Source organism: Chinchilla lanigera, unplaced genomic scaffold, assembly GCF_000276665.1.
Source record: "Chinchilla lanigera isolate Chin_1 unplaced genomic scaffold, ChiLan1.0 scaffold00016, whole genome shotgun sequence".
Lineage (NCBI taxonomy): Eukaryota > Metazoa > Chordata > Mammalia > Rodentia > Chinchillidae > Chinchilla > Chinchilla lanigera.
In genome coordinates this window covers 7,598,801-7,621,030 of record NW_004955417.1, presented here as the reverse complement: position 1 = coordinate 7,621,030, position 22,230 = coordinate 7,598,801, and the positions used below count along the sequence as shown (strand labels likewise).

At 37.2% G+C, this 22,230-nt stretch overlaps 1 protein-coding gene across 1 annotated transcript in view; it reads right to left on the bottom strand.

The window, feature by feature from the left end:
* The window catches only part of Necab1 (N-terminal EF-hand calcium binding protein 1), a 164,060-nt gene that overhangs the window by 116,890 nt on the left and 24,940 nt on the right, over positions 1-22,230 (bottom strand). Inside the window, exon 3 of the mRNA XM_005381766.2 lies at positions 3,095-3,203. Within this exon, the coding sequence (XP_005381823.1) occupies positions 3,095-3,203 (109 nt within the window). The remainder of the gene's footprint in view (positions 1-3,094; positions 3,204-22,230) is intronic.

Here is a 22,230-nt window from a genome sequence, read left to right as displayed (position 1 = left end):
AATTACTCCTAAAAGCTTTATCTGCTGGGTTTTTAAAAATGTGATTTTACAAGGAATTTATTTAATTTTGATATTTAAAATACCTCAATTATACTGCAAGATAAATACCAGATATAATTATACTTCTAAACAATAGTTGTTTTTTGTGATCAAGTGTAATATTCAAAAAATATTCTTCATGATATGAGGACAATTTGAGCAGCAAGATATATTTTCAGTATTTTCCTTCTATCTTTCCAAATATTTTCAAAGGAGATATGTGACTTTTAAAATGTGGCAAATGTGCTTGTAACAAAGATACTTGGATTTCCATAGACGACAAGAATGGTACAAGAATGGTACAATATTGTACCATGTTAGAATGTACTTTTGCAAGGGACAGAACTTCACTCAAGTTATCTGAAGAAAATGCAGTTTATTAAGTAGATAGTGTTTTAGTATATCTAAGATGAAGCTAAACCTGCAGACATCTGGAGGGATGAGAACCAGGCCACGGGGGCCTCAACATGAGATGCTCCTGGACTGTGACTCTCACAATCCACCATAAACAGGCGAAAGAGTGAATGTGGTTATTTCCATCCATTCTACGTATGAGTTGGATCCTTCATGCCAATTTGGGCTTCTGATTAAATTAGAGTATGGCTGAGGATATTGAGGGGATAAGAACATTCTTAGAATGTGTGTAGAAATGGAAAAAAACCTGGTATATATAGTCCAATCACTAAAATAACTAAATCTTGGATCATACAAAGATAAAAGCTATCACTTGCTTAAATAAAGCTCTGAATTTCTGTGCCAAAGTTTTAATTAATGTGTGTAAAAATCAAAGTCTGACACTGACATCCCTTTGTTAAAAGAGTACTCATAAGTATATTTTAGAAATCTCCAACTAATACACTTGAGCTGGAAGGTTGAATGCTGTGATATGAAACAGCTCGCACTGTTGTTACTAAAGCATCTGAGAGGAATTAGTGATGATAGTTACTCCTTTAGAAGACTGGTTGTATAAATTATTGTATATGCTTCTTTGGGATTTAGCAATCTTAAAGCTATTCCAAACTGACAAATATGTAAATAAAATACCAAAATCAGGCCAAAAAGATCTATTGAAAACTTTATTTTTTTCTTAGCATTAGTGCACGTACTGAAAAAGCTTTAAGGTGCTGAATTCTAAATTATGATTTTCAATAAATGTTTTAAATCTTGCTAGCATTAAAAACACTCATTATAGATAAAACAAGGAGGAAACAATCAGTGTACCTGTTGGAGTATTGGTACCCTAACTTTCGCCACCTGAGCCACAAAAGAAGCCTCTGCTTTGTTCTCCCCTCGAGTTGCACCTTTCAGAATGCTATGGTATTACTTCTTTCTCCTATGTATGATTTTCTCCCAGTAGCAATTTAAGGGTTCAACTAAAATCATTAGTCCTTCCTCCCTCTCCATCCCTTTAAACCTCGTGCTCAGTGGAGTCACAGTGATCCACAAAGATGTCACTTCCAGCACAAGTCCTTTAATAGGTTTTCAGGGCCTACAGGACAAATTTAACACTTCTGTAATCAGGGAGTGCAAATTCCTTCTTGCCCAGCCCTCCTGTTACTGTCCACATTATCTCCTTCCATTCTGAGTCTTGTAGTTGACACGATGGTGGTAAGAAAATACTTGTCACTTCTATTCACCCGATGTTTCCAGGCCTGTTCCCGTGCTCTTCTAACTGGCATATTCCTCTTCTCGGCTCTCTCCACCCTTCTTTACCTCAGCAATGACTCAGTTTCTGGGAAAATTTCTCTAGCCTACCAAACTGGGTGAAAATGCTTCCCAAAGTGTCCCATGCATGCCTCAATCACACTACTTATGAGATGATACAGAATTAGTGATTAGTTAGTGAGTCTATTTCTCCACTAAACTATAGGCTGGCTCCATACTGTAGCACCAGTGCCTACTGGAGACTATGTATAGTAGATTTGTGGAACAGAATGGAATGTCTGATTTTGTTATATATAAATACTATTTCCAACAATATACTTAATACACTTAAACCATTTCCTAGAAAATTTAAAACCCCAATGAATCCAAGAAATGTAGAAACTAATTGTTTTTAAAAATATTCAGCTGCTTGAGTAAAGTGAATTCAATCGTTAAATTTTTCTTAATAGTTTGCCTCAAGAAAATATCTGTTCATAAATTCAGCCCAAGAGCATTTTCCTAGTGCGCTGGCTCACTGCCTGGAACCATCTGTTTGCTTTGCCTAAAGCAAGGGCAGTGATTGTTCCAGCAGTAGACACTGGGATGGGTCTCAAGGCATGGCTGAAATCGTGCTTTTTCACATCAGAATTGCATAATTATGACTGTCACAAATAATATGGTTTGGTTTAATCACCCCAAACAAGGAGCACATTGTTCTATACCCTAAAGTCCTCATTATTTTATATTTTTAAGGACAGTGAGATTATAAATAGACCCTTCTTAGATAGGTTAGATAGGTCATTGCATTCATCTACTATTCAGAGATAATTCTGTGACTATTACCTGCATCCTTCAGATAACCACGATTTGGAATTCAGCCTACCTGAATTATCCTGGAAAACTGCTGCAATTTCCTATTTTAATATTCTAATGTAGGAATGGACTAAGAGGGGCTGGGGATTTAGCTCAGAGGCACAGCGCCTGCCTGGCAAGCGTGAGGTCATGAGTTCGATTCCTGGTACTGGAAAAAAAAAAAACCCAAAAAACAAAAAACCCCAAACAAACAAAAAAAGAATGGACTAAGAACAATTTTTTCAACAAAGAGAACTGAAAGGAAGCCAAAGTAATAAGGCAAAATTCCACTTTTCAATTAATGACAGAATTATCTATCATCTCTGTTTTACACTCTATAAATAAGGGTACAATCTAAAACTACTTCCAGAGAGCACTCTAAATTTCAGTTCATCAAAACATTTCAACTTTTAAAAAAATGAATATCTCAAGGTTAACACAGGAGAGCACTGCGGAATGTACACCATACATTTGTCCTCCTTTTCCCCTGCAGGGGTAAGTACTCATTCACATTCTCTCTACCTCAGTTACAGTGTCCAGTGATAAAAAATGTCCTTACTTAGTATTATGCGTGTCAATAGTATGGAAGAGCTCATGTAATTCTTCTCCACTGAGAACACCATCTGCAAAATATGCTTTGAATTCTTCAAAGGATAATTTTCCATCATCTGAAATGATAAGAACAAATAGAAGAGAACCAAATCATATCAACGTTGTGCATTATTCCGTCTTGATGTTTAAAACTTGGCACATAAGCTTGTACATGTTTCTGTGTATATACATGCATTCAAGAAGGAAGGACCTTTAAAGATTCTAAAAAGAAAATCTATTCAATACATCTTTAGGGTGCACAGCATATGGATGTGTGCACTCTGATTAAATAAAATTTTACAAAATTTGGAATATTTTTTATTTATTCCCATGACAAACACTTCAGAAACTTTTAAGGAAGCATTTAACTGTCCATACAAAAAGAATTTCCACACAATAGATAAAAAGCCCAACATATAGTCCATTATTTAGAGATTCTGTCTCTGTGGTAGTAAGCACATATAGAACATAGCAGATTGCAGGATAAATACTATATTTTAATAAATGTATATCAAATAAATAGATACCTACATGTGGTTGTGAGAGTTGTTATTATAATCTGACACTATATTCATGTTTGTATTCTTTAAACCAATGAACATTTTAAAGCCAAACACATTTTACTTATTGAGGGATACAAAATGAAATGCAGAAAGTCTAATGAAAGAGGCAGGATATGCAGACTTAAGGGTAAGCATTTTACACAGTAATACACGTGTACTTTAAATGTATGGGCACTGAATAGAGATTTTCTTCACTTAGGTCCCTCAGGGATTTTAGGAACATTTTTACCTGACTTTGAAGGAAAAGCTGTAAGTAGGCATAGATGGAAGAAACACATTAATAACAGCAAAATATGTGCATGACATAGAAGCAGCAAATCTAGAGGAATGAATGTACACGAAGGGAGAGGGAAGCATCCCTTCCTCCATGCAAGGAGCTAGTTTGTCAGGTAAATAACTTGTCAAATGACTGTAAGTTATGATAAAGTCTTTTCATTTAAAATGAGGGAACTGAAGGGTAAGGAAGAAGAAATTCATCCAGGATCTCAAAATTTCTGCAAAGTAGTCCTATATCACTGGACACAAACCAACAATAGTCTATAAAACAAAACAGAATTTGCCTTTAAGTGGGAGAAGGTATGATTTGATGAGATTAGATTCTCAAGATTCATTTAGACTACTTTTTCTCAAAAGATGGGTTACTGAGTGCTTGCTGTACTACTAAAATTCAGATTTATGGGCAATACAAGAGAATTAGCAACTCATAGCAAGCACTGAGAGAGGTCACATGAGAAATCTAGACTATTAGCAACCTGTGTGAGTCCTTCTTATACTATTACTGAGAGACCAAATCAGTGAATTAATTTTTCAGATAAGGATTCAAAGACTGGAAGTTTTTCAAAAATTCTTATTTGCAAAACATAAAGAACCCTGAGATTTTATTAGTTGTATTTCATTTTGCTTTTTATATTAGCAGACACAATACACCAATTTTTGAGTTAATTCTTGCTAATAACTAGTAAACATAGGTAAGGAGGTGATAAGAATCAAGATCTAGGCTGAGCACCGAATGAGTTTCTGACCCCTGGACCTCTAGGACCACCCTGTCTCAGCCATTCGAAGACCACAGCAACCCAGGAGAAAACAGCTTAATCCACTGGGATCATCAAATGTCTAATTGATGTTTCTGCTCTTAGAGGAGGTATTTTAGTTTCATGCCACATATGACTACTTTGAAATTTAGCCCCATGTAACCTGCTGTATATTCTGGGTTAGATGCAGGTCTGTGTTTCTATGGGCATTTCCTTATCATGATGAGAAATATATTGCCAGGTTGGAAAACTGGACCTAAATCAAATCTAGGTATAGGTCAAAGAGAGATGAGGAAAGAAAACTTTTTAAAAAGAGAAGAATAAAAGAAAGCAAAAAGAAAAGCAGAAAGTAATACACTATTTTCAACTCTACTGCTGTGATGTGTAATGAATGTAATGAACATGTGTTGATGATAGAATATGTTTTCCTTGGTGAACAGTTAATGCACTCAAGTGTGCTGAACCAGGCTATGACAGAACTCTGGCTGCTGGTGTAGCCTGCTGGTGGGGTGGGCCTCTGAAACACAGCTCTGTTATTAGCATAAGTAAGTGACTTCAAGTAATAATGCATATACACCAAGTAAAAGCATTGACTAGCAATGCTCTGATATACTGTTTAAAAACTCATTTTGGAGAAAAATGTAAAGAGAAAAAGAAGGCATTGAATTACAGCCCTGGCTTGCAGGAAGAAAAGCACACTTTAAAAGCTTGATTTTTGGTGTTTTTTTTTTTTAAACTACCTGCAGGACTCCTGAAAGTCTTCACTTCAGGCTGCCACTCTTTTAAACAAGAAATTGCAAAGAGCAGCTTCTGAATGGTTCTAGACTAGGGCCTTAATGTTAAAGTACTATTTTAAAGGAAAGGGAAAAAATATCCACTTTTAATATGATTATTAATAAAGCAATTATGAATTTTTATTAAGATATTCTACTTCAACTTCAATTTTTCTGCTGATATTTTTTTGGAAATAGAACAATGCAATAAAACCTTGCTTTATATAAGGGTGGCTCACAGAATAGCCAAATCTTTATGGAGTTTGAATTGCTAGGCTGCTGAATATTAACTTTTACCACCAATGGATGTAGATGTTTCAACCTCTTCTATGAGAACTGCATACTGTGTCTAAGTTTACCTTAAGCATAGTTACCCACCCACCCCTGCTTCACTTTTGAATTATTCTGGCCTTATATTCCAAATCCTGTTAGTTTTTCAGATGGAAGAAATAGTGCTCTTGCTAGAAAACAGTTTTAAAACAAATAAAACTTTGTGTTTTAAATAAGAATTTGCCACTTATTACTAATAGAGCACTTTTAACTATTCTTCCATAAAATGCTTATGAAGATTTTACTACATAGAAAGCACTGTTTTGTGCTAAGAATACTGGTAGACTTGTCTTATGAAAAGTGGGCAGCCAAGCATAGCATCAGGCAATCCTAGGAGACTGCCCTTGAGTAAGGGTCAACTTGAGTAGGATCTCCCAGCTAACTGAGTCGGCATGACCCAGAGTGTGGAAGACCCACCTGAGGATTGTTGCCAATGCCATAAAGGGGGAGGGGTAGATTATATGCTATTGATTTTTCTGGAGAAGCTTGCCATGGCTGGTTTTCCTCAAAACATCTCAGCTGCTCTCTTTCGAGGAGCTTATGCCCTCACTGTCACCAGGGATGGCTGATGTTCTCTTCCAGAGAGCCCGGGTCTTTGCCTTGATCATCGCTTGCTGACTCCAGTGCAGATCCCTCAGTCTTCTGGCACAGATCCTTCATCCAACTGGCATAGACTTTCTAGCTTTCGCCACTGGCTGTTGGGCCTTCCCAGGGCAGATCCTTGTATGGACTTTCATGTGACATTGCCAAGGGCTCCAGGCCTTCAGCTGGACTCATGCAGGGTGTTGCCTGGGGATCCAGGACCTCAGCTGGATTCTTTGGGTCTCTAGTGAGTGGACCAGTCTCTTTCATTCTTCTGCATTTTTTGGGGGTAAATATTATAAAATAATCCTATAAATAATGTGTCCTACATTAAATCTATTCCCTTGAAAGACCTGACTACAAAAGAAACCTACGGTTCTATGAAACCACTTAGAAAATGAAAAAACTCAAATATAAGGGCACAGGGAAGATCTTCCAAAAAGAGGATGCTTCTGTTGTGCCATAAGTGAAACACAAGGGTTAGGAAAAGAAGATAATTAAAGAGAAAGGGGATTCCAAGGTGAGGAAAGGCTAATGACAAAACAGGGAGCTAGAAAAAATGTAGTTGAAAATTGAAAAGAAAAATCAGTGTAGTCAGCAAAGAGTATATATCTGGAGGGAAGGAGAACTCAGAGTCAAATACAGAGTGGCAAGATCATGAGATGCATAAAAATCAAGGGAAAGAGTTTTGAATTTACCCCAAAAGCCCATTCAAGAGCCACTGTGGTAGTTTACAAAGCTCCCCATGGTTGCAGGGGATAGAATGAGTGCAGGGGCTGAGCCACGCCATAGAAGGGAAGACCTGTTGAGAAGGCAGTGCAGAATGCCAGGCAAATCAAAAGTTGCAGAAAGTGGAGTAGTGACAGTAAAAAAGAGACAGATTTTTAATTCTTTTATGAAGCAGAATCAACACAAATTGGTGATCTATTGGAGATGGGTGAGGGTAGCAACCAGCAAAGGGTGATATTTATTTTCCAGGATGCAGTGAAAGATGAACAATCTATGACCATTCACTATCAGAGAACGATGAACAAAAAGCATGGGGGGAAATGAAGAGTGATCACCTGGATATGTAAACATTAGAGGTGCCTGCTGAGTACACAGAGGTGTCTGATGGGCAAAAGGATCATATGGCTCTAGAAAGGCTGAAAAAGGGTAGGAGTTTGAGATGTATGTGTGGGAATTATCAGCACCTTGTAACTAGGATCCCAGAAGCAAGTGACTTCTCCCGGAGAGAAAGCCTGTAATGGGAAAGAAAGGTACCCAGACAAGACTTCGGAAATGCCACTAAATCCTTTATTTTCAAATTTCATCAGTGCTTGATTATTATAAGGACTAAGCAAATGTCTCTGTACTAAACACTTATAATAGTACCTCACACACAGTTAAGAGTTCAACAACTGTAGGTAATGGATTGAGGAGTTCAGTCTAAGTGAAAACCACACGTGTTTTTAACTCCACTTTCCACTCCTCCAACTCCCTACTCCTTATTAACCACATAAGAAAATAGGTATTTCGTATGTTTGTTTGATGATAGAAATTCTAGTTTATTTTCTTAGGTAATCACACTTTGCTGAATTAGAAACTGGTGCTTCTTTTATAATAAGGCTCTTTAAACACCCACTAAATGTGTCCTTCAAGTTGCATCTACAAATACATCACAAGACATCTGATCTCAGTGTTGCTCTTTCCCCATGGCTACATTACCCCAGTATTTATGAGCACTTAAAATGATTGTTCTTTCAAAACAGAGTTTCACTCATGCTTTACTTTAACATTTCTGAAGACTTGAAGTACTGTAGTTTATCCAGATCAAAATATCAAAACATGACCATTGTTACTAATAATAGCAGAAGCCCTAACATCCAACACCTGGCAAACATTACTGAGCTTTATATTAAAAGGACAGGGTATGCTTGTACATACATGCATATTTTAGAAGACATGAAAAAAAAAGCAACCTTATTTCTAAAATGAAGTTATGTTGTAAATTCAGGGAAATTATAATTAATATCCATAATTTATTATCTTTAGTAAATGAAACACTTTCTAGAAATGCTACCATCACCTTGTACAAGAAATTAAAGTCATTTTACATACATCAACTTCTTTATCACTGTATGAAAGCTGCTTCTTGTTCTGACCTAATGGTTATGTATTTATCTTAACATATCTTATCCACTAGATGAAAATAGCAGGCTTTTTTTTTTTTTTTTGGTATGGGGAATCAAACTCAGGACCTCATGCTTACCATGTAGGCGCTATGCCACTGAACTACATCCCTGGACCACTTTGTAAAAATAAAAATAAAACAGAAGATCTTGTATTACATATTGATATCTTCAAAGTGCTTTCCCAGGAAAACAACCATTGTTAATTTCCTATCACTTTGTCTGTAACTCTGTATTGTTTGTATTGTTCTTATGCTGTTTTGTAAATGGATGTCTGTTTGTTAATATGTTTTTCTTCTTTTATATTTAAAATAAATTTTTAAAAACCAAGAAGATCTTCCAATTTCAACTCTAATACATAAAGACCTTAGACTTTATCATTCCTGTCTCCAGGACAACAAAAATCTGGACAAACTTAAACTCAATGGCTTTTCCTAGACCCAGCAGAGAAGTGAGGTCACTCCCCAAATCTGAACAGAGAGGAGAAACTGGAGAATGACATCCAGGACCTGCTTACATGGAGCAGAAGTCACTGGAGCCATAAACCAATAGAAATTTTGATGAATGGCTAGAGGCAAGTGTGGACTAGTGGGAAAGTGAGATAGTCTTGGAGTTTCATCCTTTGGTGGGTTTACCTACAGGAACCCTACAAGTTCTTGCCGTGAGGAGGCAAGAAAAGTCCCTCTGTGTCTCTGACAGACAAGAAGAGAATAATCATTACACAGGAGCTAGGTGTACTCCACAGCAACATTCTACTCTCCAGGGGCAAAGACTCTACCCAAGCCACAGGCCACCAAGTGTCAGGACATGTCTGCCTACTCAATTCTCACAGCCTCCTTTTCTCAACTAAGGGTGGAGAAAGCTGAGAAACACTTGTAAAGGTGACAGCCTGAGGACACTGGCCCAATAAAGACCAAGATTTAACCATAAGGCTACAGAACTCCTTACCACAACACCAGCAGTGCTCCACAAATGAAAAGATTTATTCTCTTTGAGGGGTTCTTAGGGAAGCTCAAAGTCAGCAGAAGCAAAAGACACAGGAGGAATTTGAAACCTCTGGCACCTACAGCCAGCACAAATATCAAGCAGAAAACAGCACCAAGTAAAATCGACATAAATCCTCACACTAGAGGGCTTTAAATTTTAGTTTCTGTTTCCTGAAGCATCACATAAAAAACTTTATAAGGCATGTCAAACTGCAAGGAAAAAGCACAATCTGTAGAGAACACAAATGTCAGAACCAGACTCAAATATGACTCAGATACTGGAGTTATCAAACAAGAAATTTGAAATAAGACTAAGATGTTAGTGCAAAAAGCAGACAATATTCAAGAGAAGACAGGTAATGCAAGCAGACAAATGAAAAGAACTTTTAAAAATTGACAAAAAACAAACTATAGATCTGGGGAGCTCAGGGAATATCAAGAAGGATAAAATTTCACCTGGCACCATCCCACATCCCTAAAAACAAAAACACATTCAAGCCAAAGGTGAATCAGATCCAAACTGCAGAATACCAAAGAGAGTGAGGAAATTCAGGAGTTGAAAAAAAAAAAACCACAATAACAGCCAATATCTCATTAACAGGGGACCAAGAGTAAGAATTGTACTAGGATAGACTTGTCAATAACCATGCAGGCATCAAGTTTACAAATACTTGACGGGGAGCCACGGGCGGGGAGTGCCGGTCTTCTGACCAGCAGCTTGCTCCCTGCCTCGTAGGCCCCCGGAGGGAGGGCCCCCGGTGCATGGGCAGCCATGCAGCCCAGAGCGCTGTGGCATGCTGGCCTTCAGGCCGGCTGCCGCTGCTCAATTGAGAACTATCATGACACAGAGAAACAATGACACAATTGGCCCACCATGCACCGGCTGCAGATGCCCACCTAAGGACGTGTGTGAATCATTCCAACATGGAAAACCCCCTGGGAATACATGCTATACAACGGCCCACTCTTGCTCCTGCCATTGAGAACCAGAAAGGTCTAAAGTCAGCAGAGGAGCAGCTGCTGAACAAGGACTTGGAGAACATGAGAATGCAGACTAAGCCTGAGGGGTCAGAGGTCCTGTGGACTGGGGTCATGAGAGCTGCTCGGAAGCTGTAAACCAGGAGGACCTTGCACAATACTTGTGGAGACTCCCTGGAAGCCATTCTTCCCCTGACAGTACAGGCTGTGGTGGAGCCCCGGAGAAGTCTGCAACAGGATTCCTGCTGCCTGTCCTGACAGTTGGGGAGAGGACACTAACTGGTTGTGGGGTCCCAATGCGATGGGAGGCTGGAGAGAAAACACTACAAAAAATGGCTTTGGACCCAGACGGCTCACTTGATTTTTGACAACCCTTAGGCTGTAACTACTTGTTAGATCCTTCTTGCGTATCTCTATCTTCCTGAGAAACCACTTCTAAGATACCAACATGTATTGCAGCAGTCATTGATATTTTCCTACTAATCTATCCATAACTCTGTAATGTTTGTATTGTTCCTATCCTATTTCATAAATGGATGCATGTTTATTATTATGTGTTTCCTACAACAACCATTGACAATAGTTAATGATTATTCAATAGGTCACGCATGTATAGTTCTATTTATTTACTTTTGAAGATACCTAAGTAGAGTACAACAACTATTGATAACTCCTACCTCTTTTGTCTGTAACTCACTGTTATTTGTCTATTTGTTTTCCTGAGAAACTAGCTTGTAGATAACAACATGTAAAACAAAAACCATTGATAATTTCCTACCACTTTGTCTGTAATTTGTTAAGCCCCCCCCATTATTGTTATCCTTCTCTTACTCTTTAAAATAAAAAAAAAAGTTTACAAATACTTAAAATGTTTAAAGAAAGGACTGTAATGTAGAGTTCTGAAGCCAGGGAAATTATCCTTTAAAAAACAGCGTGAAATAAAGAGTTTCTCAGACAAACAAAGCAGGAGAAATTCATTGCCAACAGAATTGTTTTGTAAAAATGATAAAAAAATTCTTTAGGCAAAATGAATGTGATGTAAGTAAGAAATTCAGAGCCACATAAAGCAGAGTGTTAGAAAAGAACAAATGACAGTAAAATATTTTATTTTTCTCATTCTGATTTAATCTAAGAGATAACTGTATAAGTAATAATATTAATACCACGTAATTAAAGAATATCAGAAAGAATTACAGTACATCTATTTCATCAGGAACAACAGGACAAATTGGTAATACACTATTGAAAGGGACCTATATATTTATGTTATCTTAACATAGATTTAGATTGCTTAAAATGTATATTGCACATTTAGAATAGAGATAAATATATAAACCACACAAATTTTCAAAAAGAAGTGTAATATACAATAATTGTGTTGCTAAAAAAAAAAGAAGGCCCTAGGTTAAATCTCCAGTACTGCAAAAAAGGAAATAAAGTAGTTATGTAAAATACTGATTAAAACCAGGAAAGTTAGAAAAATTGGGGCAGAGGGATGAAGAACAAGTACAATGAATAGAAAGTAGCTACAAATGAGGTAGATATTAATACAATATCAATGACTACTTTAAAAGTGGATGGTCTACTTATTCAAATTAAGAGACCAAGATTGTCAGGATGAATTAAGAAAAAAGACCCAATTACATGCTGCCTATAGGAAACTCACTTTAAATATAAAGACTCAGCTTAAACCTAAAGGGATTGAGAAAGATACACCATAATAATGCTAATCAAAGTAAAACTGAAATAGATATATGAAGTTTAGAAAAAGTACTTCAAATTATTAAAAATTATGAAGGATAAGAGACGGCATTGCTTAGAAAGAGTCCATTATCCAATAAGACAGCAATATTAAGCTTATGTGCCTGTAATAAAAGTTTCAAAATATGCACTCACAGAACTACACTATGGTTCGGTTATTATAATAATTGAAGATTACAGTATTATTACAGTGTAGAAATGTGACATGCAGCTATGGAAAGAATGGATGAATCAATGTGTATGCATTGCAAACAGAAAGAAAACACTTAAAAAGAGGCATATTTTATGATTCATGTTTTATGATATTTGGAAAGACAAATTCAGAAAGATGGGGGGAATTATCACTGGTTGCCAGTTCAGGTAGGTTGGAAGAAAGGTTGAATAAAACAAGTACAGAAGATGTTTTTAGGGTGAGGAAACATTTTTTCTGACATAGCATGATGGACATATGAATTAGCATTTGATCCTTAGAACTTTACCAGAAAGGATATACTACTGCACAATGAACTTGGATATATGAACATCCTTTAAAATCATCTAAGAGTTAATGGACTCCCAGAATAGAATGCAGAAATAATTTGGCATGCCACTGATTTTGGAAGTCAGAGGAATCTAGACACTAAAGGCAAAAGAACTTGTGTGGAGCACTCTACAATAGCTAATAATGTTATTTCCCCTGAGGAGTAAGTTAAGCATTCTGATACTGCTGTGCATGTAGACTGGAAATGAACAATTCTGTAAATGGATGGGTAATGGTAGGATCCAAGATTCTTACTGTTGGAGTAAGAGTTTACAGATAAACAAATGGAGAAGGCTAGAATGACCTATGTGTAATTGATTAGCCTGAATCTTTGGATGAACTCATGTTTATCTTGGTATAAGTGCATATAAGGACACAGAGAAATTGCATAAATATATATATATATATGCATGAGTTATTGTACACATATATATTCCCTTGCTCCATCAGCTGAGAGGCTTCAGAACAGCAGTGATACCTCAGTAACGATCATCATACCTACCATACAAAACTTAGATTTTAGTAATACCCTTAGATTTTAATAAACCGTAGATTTCAAGAGCGTACCTTAGATGTTGTTAAAATGAAATGAAAATGACTCTACAATGAAAATGAAACCAGACAATTAGGATGCACTCAAACATCTTCCTCTCTGAATTATTGCCATGTATCAAAAGCAAAGAGGGCAAGCCAGGTGTGGTGGCACATACCTGTAATTCCAGCACTCGGGAGGCTGAGGCAGGAGGATCATTGCGAGTTCAAGACACGCCTGGGCTACAAAGTGAGCTCAAGACTAGTTTGAACTGCATAGTGAGACCCTGTCTCAAAACCAAAAAAAAAAAAAAAAAAAAAAAAAAAGCAAATAGGAGTCAAGTATAGGTGATTTCAGTGTGTGGGAACAAGGGAGATATGAAACAGAGTAGTAGTGAATTATAATTCAGTGTATGTAATGAATATCCATGTGTCCCTAGAATTATAAGCAAATATTGAATAAATAAGAAAGTGAGAGAATAGTACCCTGCGAAAGAGTATGAAATAACGAACTCAGCTAGGAAGCTTTCAAGGAGGGGAATCAAAGCCTCCACTCCTTAGGTGTGTGCTGGACAGTGAGCAACCTCCAAGGGGTGAAGCATGGAAAAGGGGAAAAGAGTGGACTTTTTAAAAGTTGGCAAACACTGTCTCAGCCGGGTGATCAAAGTCAACAACAGCATCATAAGTCATTCTGACAGGAAATGCTCCTGAAATGATGGGACAATACTTTACCTCTGTGACCTTCCCGGGTCTGATCATAAGAACACTAGACAAATCCCAACTTGGGGGTATTCCACAAAATATCAGACCTAGTACTCCCCAAAACACTCAAGATAATGAAAAACTGGACAGTCTGAGAAATTATTTCAACCAAGAGAAGCCTAAGGAGGCATCATAACTAAATGTAATGTGCTATCCTGAATGGGACATTACCAGAAAAAGAACACTAGGTAAAAATTAAGGAAATCTGTACAAAGCATGCCCTGAGGTTAAAAATAATGTGTCAGAGCTGGGTGTGGTGGTACACATGTGTGATCTCAGCACTCTTGAGGCTGAATTGAGTACAAGTCCCAGCCCAGCCTGGTGACTTAGTGCGACCCTGCTGCAAAATAATTTTCTTAAAAAAGCTTGAAATGAAGCTCAGAGCAAAGCCCCTGGGTTCAGTCCTCATCAGTGTGCCAAAGAAAGAAAGCCCGTCTCCTGGGACACGTTCCTGGAGTCTGGTCATTAAAACTGCCCTCAATTCAAAACCTACCATGTGCTTGGATGTCAACATTGGTCCATTAACTATAATGGATTTTTGCACCACAGCAATGTAAGATGTTAATACAGTAACAAGGGAGTCAGGGTGTCAAGTACTGTATACAGTGGGAACAGTCTGTACTGTCTTACCTTCATAATTAAAAAAATATGTTGAACTAGTATGCTGCAACGAATTTGTTTCCTCCGAATTTCATTGCCTGTAGTCATCAGAGGAGCTCTGTAAAGTAGTCACACCTTTTTGTTTTCCTCAGGAGAAGAAAACTGAAGTACAACAAAGTTCGGTGATTTACATGAGGTTCCTGAAAGCCCGTCTCCTGAGACACATTCCTGGAAGCTGGTCATTAAGACTGGCCTCAATTCAAAACCCACCATGTGCTCAGATATCAAGGAGAAAACTGAATGACTCAGCCAAATGCTTGGCTCTTTACCGACTTGTGGCTAAATATTTAGATATTTTATCAGGAACCTTATTTGTTATATCAAAATATTTTATCACTTGAAATTGTGCTGGGAATAAAAAAACCTGTCTCCACCTTATGGGAATGAGAATATATTAGTGATCATGGCCAGAAAGGATGTGCCTCTAATTTATTGAAAGAAAAAATATTCATTTAATGTCATTTCTATGGAGCATCAGCAATTTATGAGAGAGTAGGAGAAAAGCAGCAACAATAAAAACCTTTCCAGTTACTCAGACTTTAATAGGATGACAGATAAAATATTTGGTCTTTTTATTTTAAAAATAAAAGAACAAAACATATTAACAAACAGACACTCATTTACAAAATAGCACAAGAACAATACAGGCAATACTGAATTACAGACAAGGTGACAAGAAATTAACAATGGTTGTCATATTACATATTGGTAACTTCAAAGTGGTTACTCAGGAAAACAAATATAGACATGCAAGATGGATCAAATAATTAATTATTAACCTTTCCTTTCAACAAAGTGATATAAGTCAGTAGTATAACTATGTTAGCTATGCAGCAACAAAAACCTTTCCAGTTACTCAGACTTTAATACGATGACAGATAAAATATTTGTGAGATAAACATTTAATTATTTGTAGAGAATATAGATTCAAAATTAGCAAAATATGCATACTTCTTGTGTAAGGCAAGTTTCACTAGTAAGTGAAAATGAAATATGTTATTATAGACATTAGCAACACAAAAAGGACAGCAACACATAATTGATTACTTTCCTTTGTCCTCCTACATATCTTCATTCCCAGTGGATAATCATTGTGTTCCCAATGTCTACCCTCTAAAAGAAGAACAGCTGTCATTTTCGCCTGGCCAATATCTATTCCCCCTTCTTTGGGTGAAAGAGATTTCTCATTTAGGAGATCAGTTGATCTTTCATTCAAAGTATTTTACTGGCAGTTCTATGTATTCCACCCCACTCTGGAAGTGTGTATGTAATCCAAGCCTAGAAAATCAGTTCTTTTCATCTTTCAGCATCATGGGATTTTTGCTAAAATTATTAGGAAAAAGACATTCTCTCTTTAGTGTGACCTATCGAACTGGTGACACATATTCCAGGAGCTATCTCTCCATTCCTGATAAGAAAGCCTATGTCAAAGGAAAACCAAGCCGAAGAAACCACAACTGAGATTTAGCAATGGGAAGGAGACAGGGAAAGAGACTGATTTCTGAACATCTGGATACAGCTATGTCAAGGCTATACCAACTCCTGGTATTTCAATGACAACAGCCAACAGTTTCCTAGTTCTAGAAAACTGGGTTTACTCCAAATTGGGTTTTGGTTAATTAAAATGATTTGGTCATGCTCAGCCATGTTTTTTTTTTTTTTTTTTTTTTTTTTTTTCTTAGTTGTCTGAATTTATATTCACTGTCAGAGATGTAGTTGAGGACAAAAATTTCATAAGCCTTCCTAAGCCATCTTTCTCTGAAGCTTTGTATGTACTTACTGTCTGCTTGGTTTAGTGATACTTCTTGAGTTCTGAAAGACATTATTATACAATTTTCTATGTGACTAAGATTCATTTATTCATAAGATTAAGCTCCAAGAGGATGCCATTGTCCAATATTCTGTCCAATCTCAGATCACCAGGAATTTACAATTGATTAAGTTTTCTCAGACTATGTGCACAAAGGGGAGTTTTATCCACTGCATATATATATAATTTGTCCTACTAACTGAAGCCATGTAAGGGTTCACAGCATGTACAGTTTGCTGTCCGTAATTAATTCACAAGTAAAGAAATATCATCTTTAGAACCAATAGTAAACTAGTGAAGGCAAAAAGAAATTTACATTTTTGAATATTCACAATATATTCCCACCATCTCTGCCATATTGCTTAATTTACTTTGTTTATTCTTTACAATTACCCAGAAAATTAAGTCATATTATTTTTGTCTTAAAAATTGAAAAACAAGTCAAGGAAGTTAAGTAGCTTATCTGAGATCACAACCTAGTAAATGGATGCTAAGGTTTATGCATTCTTTTGTCTTGCTATCCTCACCATCTAGCTTAGTGTCTGACACAAAAAGTACACACATAAAATATTTGGCAAATGAATGAATGAAGAAACAGCAGAACCAAGATTAAGGTTTGTTCTTTTTATTTTAAAGATAAAAGAACAAAAATATATTAACAAACACATGAACATTTACAAAATGACACATAAACAATACAAGTAATACAGAATTTCAGAGAAAGTGATAGGAAATTAACAATGGTTGTTGTACTAGTTTGTTATGTTTTATTCCCAATCTCCATTATACCGTGATACCTTCAAGTAAGATTACAGAAAAAATACTTCAATATTTTTTGCTTTTGTTTTCATATTACATTGAATCACTCAGTATTAATAATGTGTAAAGTTTGACATTTTTAGAACTGAACATCATATCTCTTACAGAGATGAGGTACACTAAATGAAGCATTTTGATGAAGTGCTAAGAGTTTGAGGTTAAGAGAGAAGACAAATGCAAACCTTATTTATTCACTCCATGTTTTTGGAGAAGTTATTTGTCTGAGATTACTTACTGATATAACTGGAATAATGATAGTATTTTCCTTGTAAGATTTTTATGACAATTAAATGAAACTGTGCTCAGCATAGTATATAGTATATGGTAGATGGTAGATTATTTACTAATGATATTGTTATGATTGTAATGTTAATTTCCTTTAAAATCTGAACAGATATTCTCATGGCCATGTAGGACAATAATATATATGCCATTAAATTTTTTAGGTATTTTTATTAATTTAGCTATGATTTAGAATATTGTAGAAAATATAGTTAGAAAAGTCAGTAATTGATCAATAGGTATTCAGAGGAGGCAGCAGGATGGCAAAGTGATTAGCAGCAGAGAAAGAACCTCTCCAGGTATTGTCATCCAGATGCTGGAATATAGCAATGCAGGGAAGATAAGAGAGAGGGAGGTGAGTCCCCCAGACCTAGGCAGGAACTGAGGTGTGAACTGAAGCCCATGGAGCGGGTGAAGAGAGAAACTTCTTCAGAGAAGGAGGTACCCAATAATACTTTCTCCTTGAGATGGGAAACACTGTCTGAGAGGAGCAGTCCAAACCTACTGACACATGGCAAGTGCTGGTGACCACAAAGGACTCCAAGGAGAGACACAAGGAGAGATACAGCAGTGGAGGGGAGCAGCAGACATGAAGAACTGCACTAGCTTCCAGCTGTGTTTTATGTTATTGTTATTGATACCACTATAGCCAAAAGTGGCATAATTGTTCTAAACAGCTGTTACAAACATCACCCCTGAATTAAATGAAAAACAGAAAAAAAGAAAGAAGAGAAAATGAGGAGACACTTAACATGCACCACAAACATCACCAAAGGCAAACTGAGGGTGCAATGAGGTGGGACAATCTCAAACCACCCACCTGGCCTCTCTGAAGTGGTACGGCCAAAACAATTAAATGAGGAACCAGAAAAAAAAATCAATTCAGAAATAATCTCTCAGAAAACTGCAGAAATGGAGCCCAGTGAAAACCATGCTTGGTGATGGTAGAGCAGATACAGAGAAGAAGATAGAGGAGCTCAAGAAAATTATGGAAGCCATGAATGCTCAGCATATGAAAGAAATGGAAGCAAAAAGGCAGATTCAAGCAGATGTCCCAGAGAATACAAACGCTACTGAAATTATTCAAAGCAGATTAAGCCAATGTGAAGACAGGATCTCAGATATAGAAGACAGGCTTCCAGCTAGTGATCACGAAAAGAAGGATTTCTTAAAAATAGCAAGAGATCATGAGAAATCAATACAACAGCTGCTAGATGATGCAAAGAATAATAATTTAGGATTAACTTCAGTCAATAAAGAAGCAGAAGATAGCCCAAATGATATAAAACCTGCTCACAGATGTCATGGCAGAAAACTTCCCCAGTAGAGAAAAAGAATTTGACATACGATTAAGCAAGGAACTCCAATTGGCCATGACCAAAGAAAAGCCAAAGCCAGGCATATCATAGTCAAGATTCCAGAAACTCAACACAAGAATAGAATATTAAAGCTGTTAGGGAAAACAAACAAATCACCTATAAAGGAAAGCCCATCAGAATCATAGCTGATTTCTCAGCAAACACCCTCAAGTCAAGGGCTTGGAGTGAAGCATTTCATGCTCTAAAGGAAAACACCTTCATCACAGATTGATGGACTCCCACAAAATTACCTTTCAAAACCAATGGAGAATTAAGATACTTACATAACAAAGAACAGCTGATGAAATTTATGACCACCAAATCAGCTCGGCAAAATGTTTTGAATGACATTCTAGAAAGAGAAAACAAGTGTATAGCCCCACAAACCCCACCAGAAGGAATCTAAAAGGCAAGGCAAACAAGTAAACAGAGGCAGGGAGAAAAAAAGATGGAGAACCAATAACAGGAAGATAACATGAGAAGGATAACTCAATATATATGAGTTGTAACCACCAATGTCAATTGCCTCAATTCACAAAACAAGGACACAGACTGGCAAATGGATCAAGAAGCACGATCCATCTTTCCCTCATCCCAGTTGCTCCTTCCTTTGAGTAATTTCTTTCCCTCTGAGGGAAAGAAGAAAAAGAAAGCACTAAGGCATTTTATATATATATATATGAATCAATGGCATAACTGTACTGTTGGTGTCTGATGGTTTGTTGTGGGGAACAGTTAATGATTAAAAGGTTTTTTAAAAAATATTTTGACTAATTTTGCATGCTTGTGTTTGTTAATCTGAACAACTTATGTGATGACAGTAATGTGCACTATAATATCCATTGGTGAATTCCTACAATCCTGCCTAGTGATAGTATGTATTCTAATGTTCTTTTAAATTATTATGTTCTATTCCCTTTAACAATTTGATCAATCTTCTATTCTTACATATGGTAATCTGAGCAACTTCGTTGAAGATAACAATATGTAATATAACAACCACTGTTAATCTCTATCATTTGGTTTTAAACCCTGTATCATTTTTAATATTCTTGCATTGTGTTGTTTGTATTTTGCTATTGGTCCTTTTTTATTTTCTTTAAAATAAAAAAAATGTTTTAGAATAAAAAGAAGCAGCATGATCCCAACTATATCCTGCATATAAGAAACACATTTAATTCAAAAAGAAATTCATAGACTGAAAGTCAAAGGGTGGAAAACAATCTTACATGCAACATGAACTCAAAAAAAAGCAAGGGTAGCTATTCTGTTTGTGGACAAAGTGAATTTCAAGCCAAGACTGATTCAGAGAGATAAAGAAGGTCACTACATCCTTGTAAAGGGAAATATCCCAGAGGAAGAGATAACAATCATATAAATGTATGCAACAAATACCAGGGCACCCAGCTATGTAAAACAAATATTAACAGACATGAAAAATCAAGTAAGCACTAATACAATTGCATTGGGGGATTTCAATACCCCACTATCACAAAAAGACAGATCAACTAGATGAGAAATCCACAATGAAATAATAGAACTGAACTAAACTTTTGATCAAATGGACTTAGTAGATGTCTACAGAATGTTCTACCCTATAACATCAGAATACACATTCTTCTCAGCCTCACATGAGACACTCTCCAAAACAGATCACATACTGACCCACAGAACATACTTCAGTAAATGCAAAGGAATTGAAATTATCCCACGCATATAATCAGACCATAATGCAATAAATTGGAAATCAATGGCAAAAGAAACTATAAGAACTTCATAAACACATGAAAATTAAACAGTATCTGCCTGAACAACGAATGGATCACAGATGAAATTTAAAAAAAAAAAAATTAGTTTCTACAATTAAGTGATAATACTACAACATACCAGAACTTATGGGATACAATGAAAGCAGTCCTAAGAGGGAAGGGTATAGCAGTAAATAACCATATCAGGAAAACAGAAGAAGCACAATAAACAATGTAATGGTGAACCTCAAATGTCTAGAAAAATAAGAGCAGACTAAGTCCAAAGTTCATACAAAAGAAGAAATTATAAAAATCAGAGCAGACAGGCGCGAGCAGTCTGTGACTGCCTTTGAGTGGCCCAGGTCTGGCTCTTGCGCATATCTTGAACTGACTAAGAAGCAGAACCGGGTGGGCTCTGATCCACTCCCACCGCCGCAGTTCCCAGCTGGAACTCGCAGAGAGAGCCAGGTATTTCCCAAATTCTTCCTGGGGGCAGATCTGCTGAGCTAGGACCCCGCTGCCATATTACAGTCTGAGTCTTTGCCCTCTGTGCACCCATGAGAGACAGGAGTTCCTCACTCAGAATTCCCGGGGAGTGCTCTCACTGGGGGTCACGTGTGGGCCCTCCCTGCATGTGCCCTGTGCCAAGTGAGTGTGCGCTCGAAGAGCTGCTGGTCCTGCAGTTCAAGTTACTGCTTTACTTGCGTCCAGGCCCCCTGGGGGGTTGCAGGCAAGGGCAGTCAGTGATTGCTGTCGGTCTGGCTTGCATCTGGTTCCTGTACGTGTCCCAAACTGACTGGAGACGCAGAATCAGGTGGTTCACAAATTGTCAACCCTTCAGTTCAGGTCTGGGTTTTGCCTGTACCTGAACTGCCTGGGGACACAGGTCCACTGGACCGGGATTGTCACATCAGTGCAACCCGAGTCTGGGCCATGCACATGCCCTGAACTGCAAGGGGATGCTGGTTCAGATGGTCTGCCATCAGCTGACACCAATGCCCACATCTGAGACCTGGGATAACTAGATATAAATCAACAACTGCCGGAAACCCCTAGACTAAGCAGTGCTTCTCAGTGGACACTGAGTGGAAAACCTGACCAAGAGGAAAACTAGGGACACTTGTGGCCTTTCCTGTGCAGCCACTGAAGAGGGAAACTGAGCTTTCTGCATCTGGTAGCAAAGATGACAAAATGAAGGACTAAAACACAATCCCAGAACTCCACCCCACTCAGAACAAGTCCAGGAGACATTGACATAGGAGAACTTGGTAAACACATGCCTGATATAGCTGAAATGATTGCAATGGAAGTAAAGAAACAATTCCATAAGGCCATAGAGGAGATGAGATCAGAAATAATCTCTCAGGCAAAAAATGAAATGAAAATAATAATGAGGGGCCGGGGGATTTAGCTCAGTGGCAAAGCGCCTGCCTGGCAAG